Below are 19,992 nucleotides of genomic sequence, written 5' to 3'. Positions count from 1 at the left end.
ATCTCCTTTTCTTACAGAAGTCGGTTAAAAAAGATTTGCTTTTGCGCCTGGTGATTATTATGATACTCTTGATTATTCCTTAAATAAACAGGCTTTGTTCGATTATTTATTGTTTTTTTTTATTTTGCAAATAATAGCTTTAAAAAATATGGTAACAAGTTACCCCGGTCTGTTAACAACTTGCCCCAAGTCGGGGTAAGTTGTTACTTTCCGACTTCAGTCACAAAAAAAATCATAATAAAAAAGTCTTACAAAATATACTCCAAAATACTGTTTTAATTGCAAGTCTAGATATGTAAGTTGAATTTGATTATATTGTATAAAATAGTGGGTTCGGACGCGGCTACGCCCGCTAAAATATAAGCCTAAATAATTAAAATAAGTTAAAAAAAAATAATAAGTGGAGATTTATTATTAGAAAAAATATTTGAGTAACCGAAATGAACAAAAAAAAGAAGTAAAAGTAACTAAAGGAAATTCTTAATATTAGAAAAAAAAACCTAAAATTTGCTGTGCGCGCGTACTAAACATTTTTCTATATTAAATAATAATTATTTTTTGCGAACAATATTAAATAAAATCTCAAATGATTAAAATTACGATATTTTAAGTGTATAACATCGGTATAGATAACCGAACTGAGATAAATTAATTATAAGCAGCAAATAATTACATAAAAAATAATAGTAATTCGAAAATCTATAAAAATTTACAAAATCATCAAAATCATCTGCCCGTTCGCGTCGGTCATACTCATACTAAGCCGCCCGAAGGCTAGGTCATTTGGAATCAGTCACATCTTAATTATTTATTTGAATGTTATACAGTAAACTATAATTTCCATCTAGATGAAATGCTAAAAGTGACTATTATATTTATTTTCATAAGGATGAATATCAAATTATAGAAATCATCTAATTTTTGTTAATGTATACAAATCTATATCGGCGCGCGCCATGTATGCATTAAGCAAACTCACTTTGGGTGACGTTTTCTTAAAACAGCAAACTTTGCAAGCCGTTGCTTAGCAACGCGTAGCGACGATTGTTATTAACATGGCGGAATAAATTCCTTGTCAAATTAATTATTTTAATATATTGGTATATAACGAAAATATTACAAATATGAGAAAAAAAAAAGTATCCTATGTTCATCCCGGGACCCTCAAGTATCTCTATGTGAGTATTTTATCACAATTAAATTAGCGGTTTGGCCCTGATTGCGTAAAGGACAGACAGACAGACAGACAGAGTTACTTTCGAATTTATAATATAGGTATGGATACTGAAATCAAGTATTCGTAGCAATATTTGAGGTTAAAAAAAAATCGGAACTTTTGGCCCCGCTCTCCCCTACCTCTACATTGGTTAGTTATAATAACCACAATAAAATTAATTTAATTTAATTTATCCGTATATTATTTAATTTATTCTGAAATTGGTACGGAACACTCGGTAAGTGAGTCCGACTCGTTTTTGATCGGTATTTTTAGAAGTAATTAGAGAAGAAGAAAAGTAATTACTTCCTTGTTATCAGCTACGTGAAACGTGAAAAACATATATGTGTGTGTTGCCGATGTAATTATGTTTGTTATCTGTATCTTTATGATTTGGAATTCTACGTAGGTAAATATGTATTTTTATGATAAAAATTATGATATAATTATTTGGGGAAAAAAATGCTCAGTAAAAATATAAGCGTTAGAAATGAAAACAATGTTAGAAAATATATAAAATTTTCAACACGCAATGCCTCCAGAATTCGGCAGAAACTGTGGAACGGAGTGTCATAACACTAGGTTCCCTCTGCCTACCCTGCTGTGTGCGGGATACAGCGTGAAGCTGATTGGATATATTAATTTGTGTTAAATAAAAACTTTTAAATTAAAAAAAAATAAAAATAATAAGGTTGTATGAGAAATAATTCTGACCCTAAATAAACATATTTTTATCATCCGTTAACCGGTCTTCCACACCCTATATTACTACTATTATTATACCCACGAAAAAAAATAGCAAAACATCAATTACAAATATGTTCTAAGCTTTTTACCAAAAGTATTGACTGTCTTACTTCTATATTATATCGTCGACTCCTAGTTGTACCTTGTTGTCGGAGTTGAAAGAAGGAACGAAATATTGCCGTCGTGTTTCTAGAACAACAATGACATGGAACACATTCCACACGCGAGAGGAACACCTTTAGACTGTACAAAGCGCATGTGGCGCTGCTATCAGCCTACGTGTATAATCTTATCGAGTCGGAAATTGTATTTTATACGATTTGTATGGGATTAGTCGACCGCGACGCTCATTAAAACAAGAGAAAAGCTCATTTGTGTTGTTATTACGTATGGAACTGTAATAAATTATATAATTTTACATTTTTATTAACTTTTTAACATAATTGTATTTGAAATAATTATATCATAATTTGTGATTGAAAATTAAATTCGATACAAATTGGTCCGTCGAAGCCGTCGTGACACATGGGCAGAAGCTTGCGACGCTAAACGCGAAAGCTGTAGGCTTGATTCTCACTCGGGTGAGTGAAATGCTTAATATTTTCATTTCCTCGCTTTAGTAACGACACAAAGCGCGGCGTTGAGATCCGTTAATTGAACTACAATTATAAGTTGCTAATAATCTTTACCAGTTATACCTATTAATATAAATTCCCATTTGTCGATGTCGATTTTTAATTAATTTTACGTATAGAAACGTATAACGTGCTATTTCCTTATTTTTTACTGTTTAAGTGTTTTTAAGCTGAAGGTTTTTGGTAAATAAATTTATAATTTTTCTTGTATACATAGACTCATACAGTAGATGTACAATCCTTCTTGTATACAGTAAATACAAGAACGATTATACAGATTATGACGTGTGATGTCTCCCCTCTTCACTGACTCCAACATTTAAATGGCAATCGTGGCGCAGGAGCACAAAGTGAGACTCTAAGCGCAACTTGTTATGGACTCGATTCCTACTCGAGGAAATGAAATACTTAATATCTTCATTTTCTCCAGAAGGTGGTGGAAATTGGGGAACGGGCCAGTTTTGGGAACGTAGTGTCTTAACAGTAGGTACCGCTTCATTTATGTAGAGGTAAGAGCTGTCAGCAGTAGCAGTACTCAATAAGCCTAATAACACTAATACTCTGCTAAAAATATATTCCTTTGTCTTTGCACATCTCCCATTATAATTTGGCAGAGAGAATTCATGATATTCGAATCGAGAATTCGAGAATTCGTGATAAGTATGAAAATCGAGTATTGTAGCAGATATAGGTATCAGGGAAATCAAGTCCAGGTCGAAAACAATACTCACAACAAAATTGATCTGGTGGATATCTTAATCATCACGCAAACGTCGACTCTCAACTGCGCAACAATGACGTCAATTCCATCAATAAGTAATTAAAAAACTTATATATTCAATCAAATCTGAGGCAAACTCTGTTTGACAGTTCGTCCGCGCTAATCTTCGCAACGTCTACACACATTTTGATCACATTTTTTCAATCAGTTATAATCCTTACAGGAATATTTCTAGTCTACCTATAATTTGTAGCTTCACGTTATATGCACTTCCTTTCCTCACTGTCCGCTGAATTCTTAGAGACATTACGTGTCGAGTAGCGGATCTCAACGCCTCGCTTTGTCTCGTTACCAGCCACTGTCTGCCTCTGTGCCACGACCGGCCTAAATGTCATAAGACAGTTATTTAAATGTTCTCGTCAGAGAATATTACAAAGCTTACTTTTATTTGCATTTAAAAATAAATGAAAGAGTTACTTCAAACATAGCGACATTTGGAAGCCGATTGGACGACACGTTGATGACACTAAGCTAATCTACTCGTATATCTTTCATTCATTTATATGTAACATGTATCTATAATATGCCACTCATTCATGAATCTCTGTGATCTCGACGGTTGTGGGTTCAACTCTATTCAATTCCATTTCCGAATGAAATATTTAAAATATTTAATTTCCTCGCTCTGGTAACGAGGTAAAAGCAACATAGAAGGCCTCAAGAGTTGGCGGAAAACGAAAAACAGAGTTGCCTTAAATAAAAAAATAACATTTCCGTCACTAAGTGCACAATATCTCTAAAATTGATATCAATTTTAGAGTCTGACACTATAAGCCATCTACCAAGATACAGCATGAAATTATATATTAAAATACTAAAGTATAATATATTTATAGATATAATATTATGTTTACAGAAAATTTGTTTTTTGTATGAAATAGCGAAAAATATATTTACAAAAATAATCAATATAGACCGCCTGTTCCCATTGGCCACTTGCTATCAATCGCTATCTGATAAGAGATAACGTGTGATAAAACGTCAGTCAGTTCTTTTAATTTTAACCTAAAAATGCAGATTTTTGTATTTATTTGTGAAAAATAATAATTCTAACCGATGTTTTAGTATTTATTAGTGTAATTGAACAATATTATATTGACTTTATATGAAATATGGCGATTGAACTACCAAGACTGCAAAGATTCTGTTGTTGTTTACCTTTACGAGTTGGTTCACTTGTTATAGGATATCTTTCCATAGTGAGTACTGATTTATATCTAAATGTTTACAACTCACTTACAGAAATGAAACATTTAATATTTTCCTTTCCTTGCTGAGACAAAGCGCGGCGTTGAGTTCTGCCATTCAACACGCAATGCCGTCAGAATTGGGGCTGCAGTGGGGAACGGCCTAACCATTTCATTTCCTCGAATATTGATCGAGCCCACAACTAGGCACGTTTACAGTCGCACTTTGTGCCCCTGCGCCAACTTGAGCTTACGTTTTTAATAAAAATAATTAAGGTTATTGGTGTATAATATAAAAAATCAAATAATGAGTATATTTAAATAATAGTTCAGGAAACAATAACAAAACACAAAAGTAAAAGTAATAATTTATCTTAGTCGGGCCTTCTTATCCTTGAAATTATGACAATACAAAAAATAATTTACATATTTGTATATTGTCATTTCTGTTTTTTAATACTTTAGATGAAAAGATAAAGGTTGATTAGCAACAAAAAATATTTTAAGCTGTTGATAATGTCGACAAATTTAATATTGCTAACTGTGCGTTGTGTGCGTTTATTGCTTTTAAATACACTGCAAATGGACCACTAAGGGACCATAGAATTGAATATTTGATGTTAATTTTAGCTTGTTACGCACGCAAACTAAAGATATCGTTTTCACAGACGGATAGAAGGACAACAAAGTAATTTTATAAGGGTTCCGTTTTTTTTTCAACCATTTACACTACGCGACAACGGCCTTATCAGTATCGTATAAGCGTTTTGTTTTCCGTTTCAGGTTTTCTCTCTGCTGACACTCTCTGCGATTTCTTTCTCTCTGTTCAAAGTGGTGACGTTTGTAGAAACACACAATGGAACAGACGCGGAACACACTCCAGAGGAATACTCAAAAGTGGCAAACAGTCTCTACATATTACACTCGTATATGATGATAGTGTACATTTATTATATTATTATAAGCATTTTACTTGTTGTTGGGGTACATACAGTAAGTACGGATAGTCTACCTGCCACAACTAATGCAATTATATTACTTAAATTGACGCCAATGGTAGCACAGCCCAAACACAGCAGAGTAGGCAGAAAAAACCTGGGAATCTAGTGTTAAAACACTCCGTTTGCTAAAATTTGGAGACATTACGTGTCGAGTGGCGGAACTCGACGTCTTCTTTGCTTAATTGATTGTTACCAGATCGGGGAAATGAAAATATTAAATATTTAATTTCTTCAGTAAAAATCGAATCCACAACCCACCCCCTCCGCCGCGACTGGTCTCGTATATTACGCTATATATTTTATATGTTTCAGAATAAAACTGTTTTCATGCGATATTACTTCCAATGTGGTCTATTCATGTTGATGATGGCGATAGCGACTGTGGTGGTGTCTTCTGTGTTCATGCATTTCATTTCGACTGTCATTTTACTTAAATGGTGTGGTATGTGTCTTTTTTATATATTTTAATTTATGAATTGTTTAATAGTAATCAATTTAGACTTCAATATAAACATTTAGAGATAAAGTAGGACTTACAAATTTTGTTAAAGATTAGAAAGACTTAAAGATTCCCTATCTCAAAAGAAAAAAATGGGATCCTTATTTCAAGACTGGGTGAAGGTTTCAAGTTGAAATTAATATCAAATATAAAGGGTCCAATTTTTCTTAGAGCACAGAAAAAAAGCTTGTAAGTTAACGCAATTAAAAGGTAGCGTACCTATATGCGTCGTTTTTACTTACAATTATGAAATTTACAAGAAAATGAATTTGAAATTGACATGAAACCCTTAGTGGGCGATTCTAAGTTAAATAAAAGGTCAGACATTGAGTGCACATCCTTTTAGGTATGTAGTAATGGTTTAGCTTCGTGGCCGAAGTTGAATGTTAAACGCAATCAAATGTCTTGGACAACTCACAAAATATGAGACAAGAGCATACTGCGATGCCTCCACGGCTCATGTGTACTAGCATGCATATATATGCATATGCATAAGAGGCCGTGTAATTAAAATAAAAGGTATCTTCATCCTTATCCAAAAATAACTTTGACCAATATTTGAGAAAAAGCGTTGCATTGCTTACGTATTCTCTACTTTGTCTCTCAAAACTATTCTATGTTGTCAAAACTATTTTTATGTCCCTTATCTTCAATTAGATAATATCAAATAAATTAATATACTTATGTAGATAGCATAAGGTAGATTACCTACATTAATCTATGATTAAATAACTTATCGTGTAATAAAGTAATTATATCAAATATTTATACTATTTACTAGCAACTAGTTTGCGTCGTCGCCCGCTGGTACTGTTCGATTATTTTATCATTTTTCTTTTCTTCTTTAAAATATTGTTTTTCTCATCTACATTACTTTAGTGTGTGTATACACATGTAAAGTGTAACATTGTCATTTTAAAGTCAATTTCCTAAACATTCAGGCTTTCATGGTAAATCACTTCGTTACGTAACGCGTTACGCCGCCAGCTTGTCTGGCTTCCCTTTCTTTCACGTATACTATACGGCAACAGCAAACAGGCCCCTTTTCTCTCCCACAACGCTATTCGTATTCCACACCTACTCATGCCTAGTGTGGGATAAACATCGTAAATGTATAAGTACCCGTACTGACTTAAATAAAAATATGTTTTATATTAATATCAATAAAAGATTTTATTTATAAATAACATTTCCTTACATTATCATACCAATAAACATAACATTTACATAAGAAACACCCTGTGCCTTTCTCAAGTTAAATAATATTACATTAATCATTTATGTCGTGCGTCTTGAGACGTACGCTTTTTTTTTACAAATTTTGTACAAATGTTAAGAGAAGTTCGCCAAAATATAATAGTGAAAACATAATTTACATCAGTTAGTCCGTTTTTGAGATTAACGTGCACAAACGCACAGACAAACCGAAAACAAAGAAACAGACAAAAAGATTAAAAACCATTGTTTTGGGTTTTTCGCATTTTCGCATGATGACTTTTGTTTTATTATGTTTGTTACCCCAGAACTCTTGACTGAGTGAATCGATTTTGATAATTCTTTTTTATTTGAGAGGCCGTCGTTGCGCAGCGGCACAAGGGTGTGACCGTAACGGCTGTAGGTCTGATCCCCACTCGAGGGAGTGAAATATTTATTTACGTTCATATTTCCATTTCTTCGCTCTGGTGTCGAGGCAAAGCGCGGCGTTGAGTTCTGCCACTTAATATGCAATGCCTCCATATTTCGGCAGGAACGGAATGTCCCAACACTAGGTTCCTTCTGCCTACCCTGCTGTGTGCGGGATAGCGTGAAGCTGTTTTTTTTTATTTGAGAGCTGGTGCTTTTGTGTGATCCCATTTTAATTTGGAAAATTTCAGACAATGTTATCCATGAGAAAATTACATAAATCTTAAATTAGCATTAAGTATGTGCACGACAAATGGACGAATAACTCAATCATGCCAACCGATTACACTTCAAGGACAGTTTGATGAGAGTTTGGTTAGATTTTGATTACGGGATCCGGCGGAAGTCGGTTTTTTTTATATGTATAGACAGACTTTATTTTGATCGTATCAATTTAGAATCTTGTAATGTTTTAAATTATTTTATATTGTTTCAGTAATAATTTTCTATTGCCTATTAGTGGTACGAAGCGCTTATCTCGAAATAGAAGAACAGACACAGAAAAGAGATGTTGAAATGCAAAATCTTTACATAGCACATCGAGCACCTTTACTTCTATAATATTTATTTTATTTACTATTCACTATATTTTATAGCAAGAATAAAGTATTCTAAATAAGATTTGTCAATAAATTTTTATTTTTTTCAACATTTTGTTTTATTTAACTCTATCTGAGAATATAGGTTAATGTATAATGGATGCTTTTACAACCTTATTTTTATAACATTAATTATATTATTTGTTTGTAGTGTATAATTAATTTTAAATTAATTATTACAAATTTCTATATGTATAAAATATAATAAAATATTTATATATTTTTTATTGTAAGTCAATTTATTTCTATAAAAAACAATTAAATTATTGTAAATAGTAATTAGCTCCATTTAAAAACAGTCATAATCACATACAATATTTAATACAAGGTTATATAATTATAAGATAATTAAGTATATTTGAAACATAAGTTAAATTAAAATCAAAATGATATTAAATTAAAATAAATATTTATCATTTTGTTTCTGAACTATAATTTAATAAAATGGCAATACCGACAAATGTCATGTAACATATTAAAACTATGATAAATTAAGAAGTGACGTGCTTAATAGTTATCTTTCTCACACCTGTGCCGATTTCATCCATTTATTTCGTTTTCTTTTTTTAACGTCAAACATATTATACAATTGAAAAAAGCAGGGTTTTATATTAATAAGTACATCAAACCGCAATGTGTACGCTTGATATTTTAACAAAAAATCTTATTTATTTATAAAATTTTAGAATATTTCTATGTTATGAAAGCGTCATAAGTCCACGTTGTTAAAATGTCTGCTAAATTTGCTCAAAGTTCAAGCCAAACGGCTCAAGCTCAGGTTTGATTGTTTAAGTATGAAATAAATATACATGTCTTTCTGTTAAATAAAACATATAATTCAATTAAATATTGTTTTATTTGCCTATTATTATAGCTTGTACAATGGATAAACGATGCTGGAATGGCCGAAGGTACAAAAAAAGCAAATTTATTAAGGAAAATTATAGAGGTTTTGTTGCATCAAGCATCTCATATGGTGCCAGTATATATGGAAAATATATTAAGTTTTGTTAGCGATAAGTCAACTGATGTGAAAAAACAGGTCATTGGTTTTATTGAAGAGTTAAGGTAAGATTGCTAAAAAATTATATAGATATATACAGTAGAATCTCAATATTCTGGCACTATTAAAGATGAGAAGTTGCCAGAATAATTAGTTGTTCCAAAAGAAAAGTAATTTTACAAATGTAGTAATCAATAATTGTTGACATAGTTTTAAAATAGCCCTCAGTTGTGGTATGTTATTAAAACATTTAATTACATCATTTTAGGTTCTAATTATGTTCAGAGGGGCATCCTATAGTTGAATGTTTCAATTCATTGAATGTAATAATTAAATAAATAAAAATTGCACTTGTTAAAGTACATTTTTATTACGTAAACATGTTTATAATCTGCAGGGACACGAGTGCGTGACTGTAAATGCAATTCATTGTCATACAGGTTGAAATCTTATAACAAATTTTAAAGATTTGCCTATCGTACCTCTTGCTTCCACTACTACTTTTTTATCCTGGACATATCAGGGTAGGTAGAGAGAACCCAGTGTTAAGACACTCACCCCATTAAAACACTTGTTACTTATTTTCCACTTTTTGAACATTTTGAACACACATTTTGAATTTGCCAAATTGCATGCTTGTGCCTCTGTACCACAACCAGCCTCAACTTGTCTACTGTGCTTTCTTCAAGTTATTTATATTTTTTTAGTAAATCACATCAAAATTTACTACCTAAAGTTATCAGTCAATTGCAATTACTAGTACTTGACACAGTAGTAGCAGTACAAAAAAGGGCAATACAGGCGGCAAGTATAGTGTATAGAAATGTTTTGCTTTGGATATGTAAAGGAAATGTGGATATGACAGAAATGCAATACGTATGGGAACATATTACTAAGCTGAAGGTAAGTTTGCTTAGCCTTATGTGTTTCAATAAAAAATAATAATTCTTTGAAATAATTTGTTTGTAGAGAAAAATATTACATTTAAATCCACTCCACTCTGATAAGTGAAACTGCAGAGATTTGTCCTGCCACTTAACAAACAATGTTTTGAATTTGAATGGAGAATATGAAGCAAAGAATATATTCAATCAATACACTCAATAATTGAAAAAAAAAGAAAGAAACAAATATAAATCTTATGTTTATATGTAGTGTCCACACTTAAGATGGAAAAATATTTCTTTAGGAAATGTTAAATTTGAATAGTGGGATTTGAACCTGCACAATGCACATGCTAAAAACATATGTATGGGATACAGCATAAAGGTGATATTGACATATTTAAAACATTTTTAAATATGCCAATATCAGCTTCACACTGTCACACACATCATACATAACAGGGTAGGCAGAGTGAACCTGGTGTTAAGACACTTCCTTCCCCACTTTTCGCCAAATTTTGAAAACTTTGTGTGTTGAGTGGCGGAACTCAACGCCGCGCTTTGCCTTGAAAGCAGAGCAAAGTAATATAGTAAATGTAAATAAATATTCCATATTTTTAACAATTAAAATTAAAAATCACAATTTAAAAATTTTCAGTTACTGATATTGAATATGATAGACAATGACAACGAAGGTATAAGGACCCACTCCATCAAGTTCCTTGAAGAAGTAGTCCTACTACAAAGCTCCAACTCTGGCGAAGAAACTGGAGAAGAGTTCAGTATGGAGAATTTACCTAATAATTTACCCTTTTTAAATAGAAAAGCTGTGGACGACGAATCTGAGTAAGTTTAGTTGACCATCAATCAATCAATAAATTGATACTTTTTTAAAAAAAGCGCCACAAGATGTGACTGTAACGCCACGGTTGTGGGTGCGATCCCCGCTCGCGGAAGCGTTTATATTTCCATTTCTTCGCTCTGGTGTCGAGGCGAAGCGCGGTGTTGAGTCCTGCCACTCAACACGCAATGCCTCCGGAATTCAGCAGAGAGTGGGGAATGAAGTGGCACTGGGTTCCTCCGCCTACCCTGCTGTGTGCGAGATACAGCGTGAAGCTGATTTATTTTATTTTAATTATATCAATATTTATTGATTACTGTCGAAGAGAAACAAAAATCTTAAACTGTTATAAACAACATCTATATTATATAAAAGGACTTGTCCTCACTGACTGAGATAAGATGCACGCACAGCCGTAACCGCTGATAGTAGAAACGTGAAATTTGGGCAGATGTTTACTTTTATAATGTGGACACCCACTAAGAAGGGATTTTGAAAAATTTTAACCCTTAAGGAGCGAAACAGGGGTTGAAAGTTTGTATGGAAAAAAAATTAAATCGGCAGCGATTTTTATAAAATTTGAAATTTAGATTTTTAAAAGTGTTTAATCGAACATGTCTTTCATCGTTTTCTAGAATTCTCCTCCTAAGAGTGCAAATGAGGGGTTGAAAGTTTGTATAGATTTTTTTTTAAATGGGCACCAATTTTTATAAAATTTGAAATTCAGACTCTTAAAAGTATTTAATTGAACACATGTTAAATGGTTTTCTTGAATTCTTCCTCTAAGGCCGCAAATAAGGGGTTGAAAATTTGTATAGAAAAATATTTAAAACGCACCGATTATTATAAAACTTTAAATTTAGATTCTTAAAAATATTTAATTGAACATGTGTTTCATGGTTTTCTAGAATTCACCCCCTCATGGTGCAAATAAGGGGTTGAAAGTGTGTATGGAAAAATCTTTAAATCGCCACCGATTTTTATAAAATTTGAAATTTAGACATTTCATTGAACACGTATTTTATGGTCTATTATAATTCACCCCTGAGGGTACAAATAAGCAGGCGAAGCTGCGCGCGTCCGCTAGTTTACAATAATTTGATAAATAATCCTCATTTTTTCTTGATTTCAGTCATATTTTCAAACTGTTACTCAAATTTCACAACTCTCAGCATATTTCAAGTGTAAACCTAATGGCTTGTATGACCACATTGTGTCTAGTTGCTAAACTAAGACCTAAATACCTACCTAGTGTAGTCCAAGCATTAGGTGACCTTCACACCACTTTGCCCCCAACTTTATCCCAATCTCAAGTGAATTCAGTACGTAAACACTTGAAAATGCAAATTTTGATTTTGGTCAAACATCCTTCTTCTATAGAAATGATGCCTCAATTGACTCAGTTATTATTAGACATTGGCATGACCCCCCAAGAAATTAATAAAGCCATTCCTAAAGAAAGAAGAAACAAACGTTTAGGAGAAATTAAAAATGGCGACACTCCAGCTAAAAGAATTAGAATCGACTCACCGCAAAGTACTAGTGATAGCAACAGTAATAGCAATAGTAGAAGTGATTTCAATTTTGAGGATGATAATAGCCAAATTGTCACTAAAGCTAATGCAACAGAGGATTCCATATTCGATGGACTAAATAATGTCGAAAATGTCGTGAGTCTTGTTACTACGACTCTTCTTAATAACTTACCTACAGAAATGCCAAGTAATTTCATAAATACCTACAAGCCTATACCAAATTCTGGTACAAAAACTCAGAAACGAAATTTGGCTAGAATGATGCTAGCACTAATAAGAGATGAGCCACCCATGCCTATAATAAATCCGCTAAGTAACTATGGAGCTAAAATACCATTGTTACGAGATGACGATGAAAAATTAACATTAAAAAATGCAGTAGCCAAATTACAAGAATCTACTAAAGCAGATAAACAAATAGAAAATGCTGTGTCCAAACTAATGGAAGAAACAAGACAAGAGCATTTGAAGGAAGAGGAAAAAAAGACAAAAGAAAAGGAAAAATCGATACCACCCCCGCCCGTCCCAAAAATAAAACAAAAAGTCAAATTGCTTAAATTACAAGAAATAACGCGGCCGTTGCCGAAAGAAATTAAAGAGAAATTAATGCTTCAAGCTGTGGAAAGAATTTTGAATGCCGAAAAAGAAAGCACTATAGGTGGAGCGGCACAAATAAGATCTAAATTTATAACTATTTTCGCATCAAGCTATTCACCAGATATAAGAGAATTAGTTTTGAATTATATATTAAGCGATCCTTTATCAAGAATTGATTTGGCATTATCTTGGTTGTATGAAGAATATGCATATATGCAAGGTTTTAATATACATCCAGCCATAAGTAAACTAAATGATAAACATGATGAAAATTATAATCAATTATTGTGTGCCCTAATAACACAAATTTCCGAAAGAGGAGACCCCATAACGGAAAGCAGTAAGGACACACTACTTAGGAAGATATATTTGGAAAGTCCGGTAGTTACGGAAGAAGCGGTAGATTATTTGAAACATTTGATAATGGAGGAGAAATCACCATTTTTAGCGTTGGAAGTGTTGGAAGAGTTGTGTCTGTTGAGGCCACCGAGATCTCATAAATATGTTTCGGCTGTTGTATATCATGTTTGTGAGTATTTTCAGTTTATTGGTTATTGTATATGGTAAAATGGGAAACGGAAGTGCTTAATGAGGATAGAGTGTCTTCTCATTAGGTTCCCAGGTTCTCTCTGCCTAATAAGTGCTGGGTACAGTGTGAAGCTGAAAGAAAAGACTCTTATAATTCAACAAATTATGGCATACATTGTTAAGATAGGGAAGATTTTAAGAATAGACGAGACTGATTAACCCATATATTGAGGCCGGTTGTAGCGCAGGAGCACAAAGTGTGACTTTAAAGTCGGCTGTTTGTGATTTCCTCACTGTCCTCACTGTCCTCACTGTCTTATGTGGGAGTGTCGGAATGTTCCCTCTGCTGAGGGATACAGCGTGAAGCTGATTTGATTTTGTTTATTAAGGCTGGTCCTTTCTATTCATACAATAAAATAAATTTATGAAAATAAAAGTTAAATGTTTTGCAGTGAGTGAAAATGAAGAAATAAGAGAAACTGCTCTCAAATCAACTATCAAAATATTTACCGAAAGCACAGAAGCTACAAAGAAAGTGATAGAGAAGCATGCTCTCCTCTACCTAGGCTTTATATCTCTTAATACTCCGCCCCAAGAGTTGTACGGAAACCGACCAGTAGCAAGAACTTGGACCGAGGAACTGTATAAACTGTGCTTGAATTTAGTCATGATGTTGTTTGTTGAGAAGGAAGGTAGGTGTAGGTTCCACTTTTTTGTTGTACTGTTTTTTTACTGAGTTATTTTTTTATTGATATATTTTTTGTAAGTTTTCAACTTCATGATTACGAAATATTTTTTTTAATAAATTTCTGATGAATATGTACCATTAATGTCTATCAAGTATATTTATTATATTTATTGGATTTTTTGACTATAAAAACATTCTTATAGACACGATTGATAAATATATAGGCAGGTCACTTACGATAGTATAATCGATGATTATAATAAAGTGAGTAAATAATTAAATGTCTTAGTCTCTATTTCTGTCTGTCTCTCATGAAATTAAATCATTTCCAGAAATAATAATGGAAATAGCACGCGTATACGGCAACGCGGGCGCCGACGCTAAACGCTGCGTGCTCCGACAGCTAGAGGGCCCCCTGCGTCGCGTGGCCTCCCTGCAGGCCCCCGGCGTGGAGGGGGCCTCGCCGACTCTCGCAGCCCTGCTGGAAGAGTGTCCGCGAGGCGCGGAGACCTTGCTCACCCGCGTTGTGCACATACTTACTGATAAAGGTGAGTGGAAAAATCATCTAAAACGTCCCTTACAATTTTTTATTTGAAATGAATTAAAATTTATTTCTATTGTAGTCGTATATTCTATTTTGAATAGCTGTTATGAATGTGCATTGATAATGATAATAATTTAAAACGACAATGGTTCATGATGATAATATTGATAATGATTATGAATACTATGATGATTATAATAGTAATTTTATTTCACAGCGGCCCCCAGCGAGTGGTTGGTGGGTCGTGTACGTGAATTATACGCAACGCGCGTGTCTGATGTGCGCTTCCTTATACCTGTTCTCAATGGGTTGTCTAAAAAAGAGGTGGGTTTATTATATTTTTAAAGCTATTTAAGTAGGTATATGGTTTTTACTAATCACATTCGGAATGTGATATTATTTGAAGCTTTTATATTTGTTATTTATAATACAAGAAATATATTTCTCAAAAAAAAAATAAAAGACGGGTAGATTACCCGTGACGACCGACTACTCCAAGTGTTCAAAACGTCGGGTTTCCAAAAATGTAATATATAATCATAATTTGCGCGATTAATCCGCTTAAAAAAAAATTCATTTAAAATATACGAGTATATATCTCGTATTAACTTGATAATTAATCTTGTTCTATTATCCATATCAGATTTTAGCTGCTCTACCCAAACTGATAAAACTCAATCCAGTAGTGGTGAAGGAAGTATTCAACAAACTACTTGGACTGCAAAACCCTAATAATGAACAATTGCCAGGTGAATAAATATAATAAATTATTAGGCGGAAGGAATCTGGGAACCCTATATTAAGATACTCTGTTCCTAATTACGACACTCGTTTCCCACTTTCCGCAGAATTCAGGAGGCGTTGAGTAGCAGAACTCAACGCCGTGCATTGCCTCGTTACCAGTGCGAGAATGAAATAGAAGAATATAAATAGTAAATATTTCATTTTTTCGTGTGGAAATCATAAAAACCCATGTGTCGCATTTGTTGTCGTACGCCCTGCGTCACGACTGGCTATTACTATTTTATTATGCATACATTAATTGTATCAATAGTTGGTAGGCCCAGTAATAAATAAATAAGTTGATTTGAGTTGATTTTGAATAAAATTATTTAATTACTTGTATTACAGAAATTACGTGTAAGTAAAATAATATATTATTTAATTTGTGCCTATACTGATTTATGCAAAAGAACCTATAGGTAATATTATGTAATAAATAATGTAATATTTATAAATTTTAAAAGAATTGTTACTAGTTTTAATTATATAATTATGATTATGGTATTTTACAAAAAGCATATTTCTAGATACAATTCTTATTAATGCCTATAAAATCGAAATATTATATTAAAATTGCGATTGTTTACAGCATTTTAATAAAATACTTTATATTTATGAATTTTAGTTTCACCAGAAGAACTATTAGTGACCCTCCATTTGATTGACCCGAGTAAAGCAGATCTCAAGTACATTATTAAAGCCACTGCTATATGTTTCGCTGAAAAACAAACTTATACACAAGATGTAAGTAATTATATTAAATATTGTTTGTTCTTGTGTTGTCTTTTATAGTTTTCGAGTGGGGATTGAGCCCATAACCATCTGCCTTCTACAAATATACAGTCAAATATTGACAATTAATTTGTTTCAAATGTATATGGTTAATTAAATTATTATTAGTTGCTGTGGTTTTCAACGGCGAAATGAACGGAAAATATTGCAATTAATCTAAGAATCGAAAAACAAAAAAAATATTCGAAATAAAAATTTGCATGTAATGTCTCTTATTATCTAATAATTTAATACAATAATAAATATAATAATTTAATACAATTTTTAAGAATAACCAGCGTCCAACAAAGTCAGCTAAATACTTTTGTATTATTATTTTTAAAACTCAATAATTTACTAAAGTTATATCTTGCTGTCACAAAAAAACTGAGTGAATTACAGTGGGGTCGACAAGTTATGGCCATCTTAGTTAGTTATGACAACTTCATGTCAGAATGGTCAACTGTCCTGTGCATCAGTCTATAAAAAAGCTTTTTTTAAATCTTGCCCCAGGTCCTATCAGCCGTTCTCCACCGTTTAGCCGAAGAGAAGGAGATCCCGGTGCTCATGATGAGGACAGTGCTCCAGGCCCTAACTTTGTATCCGGGGATGGCTGGCCTAGCACTAAATGTATTGCAAATGCTCATTGAGAAGGAGGTTTGTTAGAAATAACTTTTTTTGTTCAGCCCTGTATCACAGACATAGCAGGGTAGACAGAGAGAATCAAATATAAGGACAATGCGTTACTTATTTTGCTCTCTCTTTCCAATTTTTAAGATTTTGGATTTTTTATTACGTAACTCAACGCCGCGGATCGTCGTTCTACCAGAATGAGAGAATCATAAGAGAAAGATAAGAAAATGTAAAGAAAAAGACTGGAAATATAAAAATAATTAAATTGTTCTCTCAAATGTAGATCGGACCAACTACCATCGCGTTTACAGTAATTATATCATTTACTTAAATATCGTTTCACATTTCACTCTCAGGTGTGGTCACACAAAGTGGCGTGGGAGGGCTGGGTGAAGTGCGCGGAGAGAATAGGCACCCGCGCAGTGCCCGTGCTCTCCGCACTACCAGCGCGCGCCCGCGCTGCCCTGCCCCCGCACCTCAATGCCCTGTGTCCGCAGGTTAGTGACTGGTTGTAGGGACACATATATAGCTGATCCAGCATGTTAGCCAAGTCTACACGCTTTACCTCGCGTCGGTATCAAACGTTTATAAACGGAACCGTATTTTATTAAATATCCGCAAAATATAATAAGAACACTACACTCCCATGTCGGTGTCATTACACCATGGGAGTGTAGTGGGTGACTCATTGGCCACCCATGGTGGTATCCATCTAGGATATACCGTGTATGGCAGGATCGTTTTTAAGGTATTGCATGTATTTTTTTAAAGTTTCAAACTGTATTCTGCACACAGCAAAGTAGGCGAAAGGAACCTAGTGTTAAGACACTCCGTACCCCACTTTCCGCCGAAATCTGGAGGCATCGCGTGTTAAGTGACGAAATTTAATGCCTCAACAAACTTGACGCAGAGGCACATGACATTAAATGCGACTGGTTGTGGGTTCGATTCCCAAATGAAAAATCTCTAGGATCGTGGCAAAGCGCGGCCTTCAGTTTCACCAACACGCAATACCTCCACGCAATCACGGGGAGCAGAGTCTTTTAACACAAGGCTCTCTGCCTTCCCTGTTAATGCGAGATACAGCATAAAGCTGACAAAAGAAACATGACCATTATGAACATTACATGCATATTTATTAATTTTATTTTCACTTTAATTACAGGAGAGCTACACGCCGAATCCATTAGAACCTTTGCCTCCAGGAATGGAATAACAAAAACAGTAAATTATAATGCCTTCTCTACATCTGCCATTTTATGAAGAATATTTATACATTTTATAATAAAAATGTCTCCTTTTAATAGTTTTAACGATATGTTCCATAACAATATTGATATCTTTGAAAAGTAAATATTTGTCACATATATATTACTAGCGACCCTATTGCGGCTTCGCCCGCTTTTACTACTGGATTATTCATATAATGTATGTTTGCAAAGCACTTAAAATAATGTGAAAATTAATTAAACCCTAATGCAACCCGCATTTTCGTAGTTTCAATAACGATTTTCCAATTGTTTTACACAGCAAGGATTTTGTAGTAGGTACCGTAATTTTAAATCTGTGCTACTAATCTTTTCAAGTACTTATTAAAATATATTTAAATTATTATTTTTAGATAGTTAAATGACATTAAATAATACATTCAACTCGAATTATCCCATACGTGCAAACGCATCTAAATCTTCGTTGCTATAAAGGCAGGCGTGTTTTTTTTTCGAGCTTGTTGGTTAATGCTGAAGAGGGTATTCTGTACCTGATGAAAAGCAAGCACTACGTGGCTGCCTGTGACGAAAATTAAATAGAATGCATCGGCCGGGAATTGAACCCGGGCTGCCCGCGTGGCAGGCGAGCATTCTACCACTGAACCACCGATGCGTGTAAGGCAGGCGGGCGCGGCGGACGCATGGCGAGTGGCGAGCTGTTTCGCAGCAAGGATTTTTTGATATTGTAACAACTTCTAAATTACTTATTAAAATGAAAAGCAGTAAACGACAGCTTTGGTCTACATTAAATGGCCAACGTAACTAATATACTTATTTATATGCTGAGAGTAAGGGATAAGCGAAACTTGAGTAACATACAGCTGATGTGTCAACGGCGGGATGTGTCAACAATTAAATGCGTTTTTCTCTAAAACTATTCGCAATTTCGAAATTGTGTAAAAAGCAAATTTTATCTTCGTTTAACGTAGAAAATTAATAAAGTATTTTAAAGGATAAGGATTAATACCATTATGGAAAAATATGACTCACAATAAAAAATATATTGAAATTACTATTTTTAGACAGAAATATGATCACTACACGTTATCCTTAAAAGATAAAAATATGCTCTCGCGGACTTTTTTGTAGATCTTATTAAGAGGAACAATACTGCAGTACATTTTTTTCATGTAGTACTTACCATTAAAGCAGCGCATGCGCGAAAGTGTCTCAACGGGTAGGACTTTATACACATTTATCGTATTTATGTTAATTTACATAAGAATGTACAAATAATAAACTATATATAAACCTTCCCTGAGAAATACTTGACCTAATGGTGAAAACCGCATACAAATCCGTTGGGTGGTTTAGAAGAAGAAGAGTTAGAAAGTTCAGACAGACACAAAAAGCGACTTTGTTTTATAAGATATAGGATACACACCTACAATTGAGAAATACTGTCAACAATATCATCATTGCCATCAACAACATTATCGTCATCGTCAACAACAACTATATCAACAACGATGACAATTGTCAAGTTTTGTAAGAATTATAACGATAAAATTAATTTTAAAATAATATACTCTGGTTGTGGTTTAAGCAGATGTGGGAATGGCATTATTT

The 19,992-nt window shown here is 33.4% G+C and overlaps 2 protein-coding genes across 2 annotated transcripts; both read left to right on the top strand.

Annotated features, from left to right (window-relative positions):
• The first annotated feature begins 4,340 nt into the window (after positions 1–4,340).
• LOC146531106 (uncharacterized) lies at positions 4,341–8,398 on the top strand. Its single transcript, XM_085199001.1, has 4 exons — positions 4,341–4,578; positions 5,350–5,559; positions 5,880–6,009; positions 8,186–8,398. The coding sequence occupies exons 1-4, from the start codon at positions 4,492–4,494 to the stop codon at positions 8,308–8,310; spliced, it is 552 nt and encodes a 183-aa protein (XP_085055127.1). The 5' UTR covers positions 4,341–4,491; the 3' UTR covers positions 8,311–8,398.
• A 432-nt stretch (positions 8,399–8,830) lies between these two features.
• Positions 8,831–18,547, top strand: Sym (symplekin scaffold protein). Its single transcript, XM_085199189.1, has 13 exons — positions 8,831–9,126; positions 9,223–9,416; positions 10,059–10,254; positions 10,894–11,081; positions 12,209–13,737; positions 14,189–14,428; positions 14,757–14,972; positions 15,186–15,292; positions 15,612–15,717; positions 16,377–16,495; positions 17,036–17,179; positions 17,512–17,652; positions 18,321–18,547. The coding sequence occupies exons 1-13, from the start codon at positions 9,079–9,081 to the stop codon at positions 18,369–18,371; spliced, it is 3,279 nt and encodes a 1,092-aa protein (XP_085055315.1). The 5' UTR covers positions 8,831–9,078; the 3' UTR covers positions 18,372–18,547.
• Positions 18,548–19,992: the final 1,445 nt, after the last annotated feature.

The sequence above is a fragment of the Heliconius melpomene genome, chromosome 16 (assembly GCF_056956725.1).
Source record: "Heliconius melpomene rosina isolate 202511_hmr_F chromosome 16, ASM5695672v1, whole genome shotgun sequence".
NCBI classification, from domain to species: domain Eukaryota; kingdom Metazoa; phylum Arthropoda; class Insecta; order Lepidoptera; family Nymphalidae; genus Heliconius; species Heliconius melpomene.
Note: the sequence above shows the minus strand (reverse complement) of the source record. Positions and strands in the feature narration are given on the sequence as shown.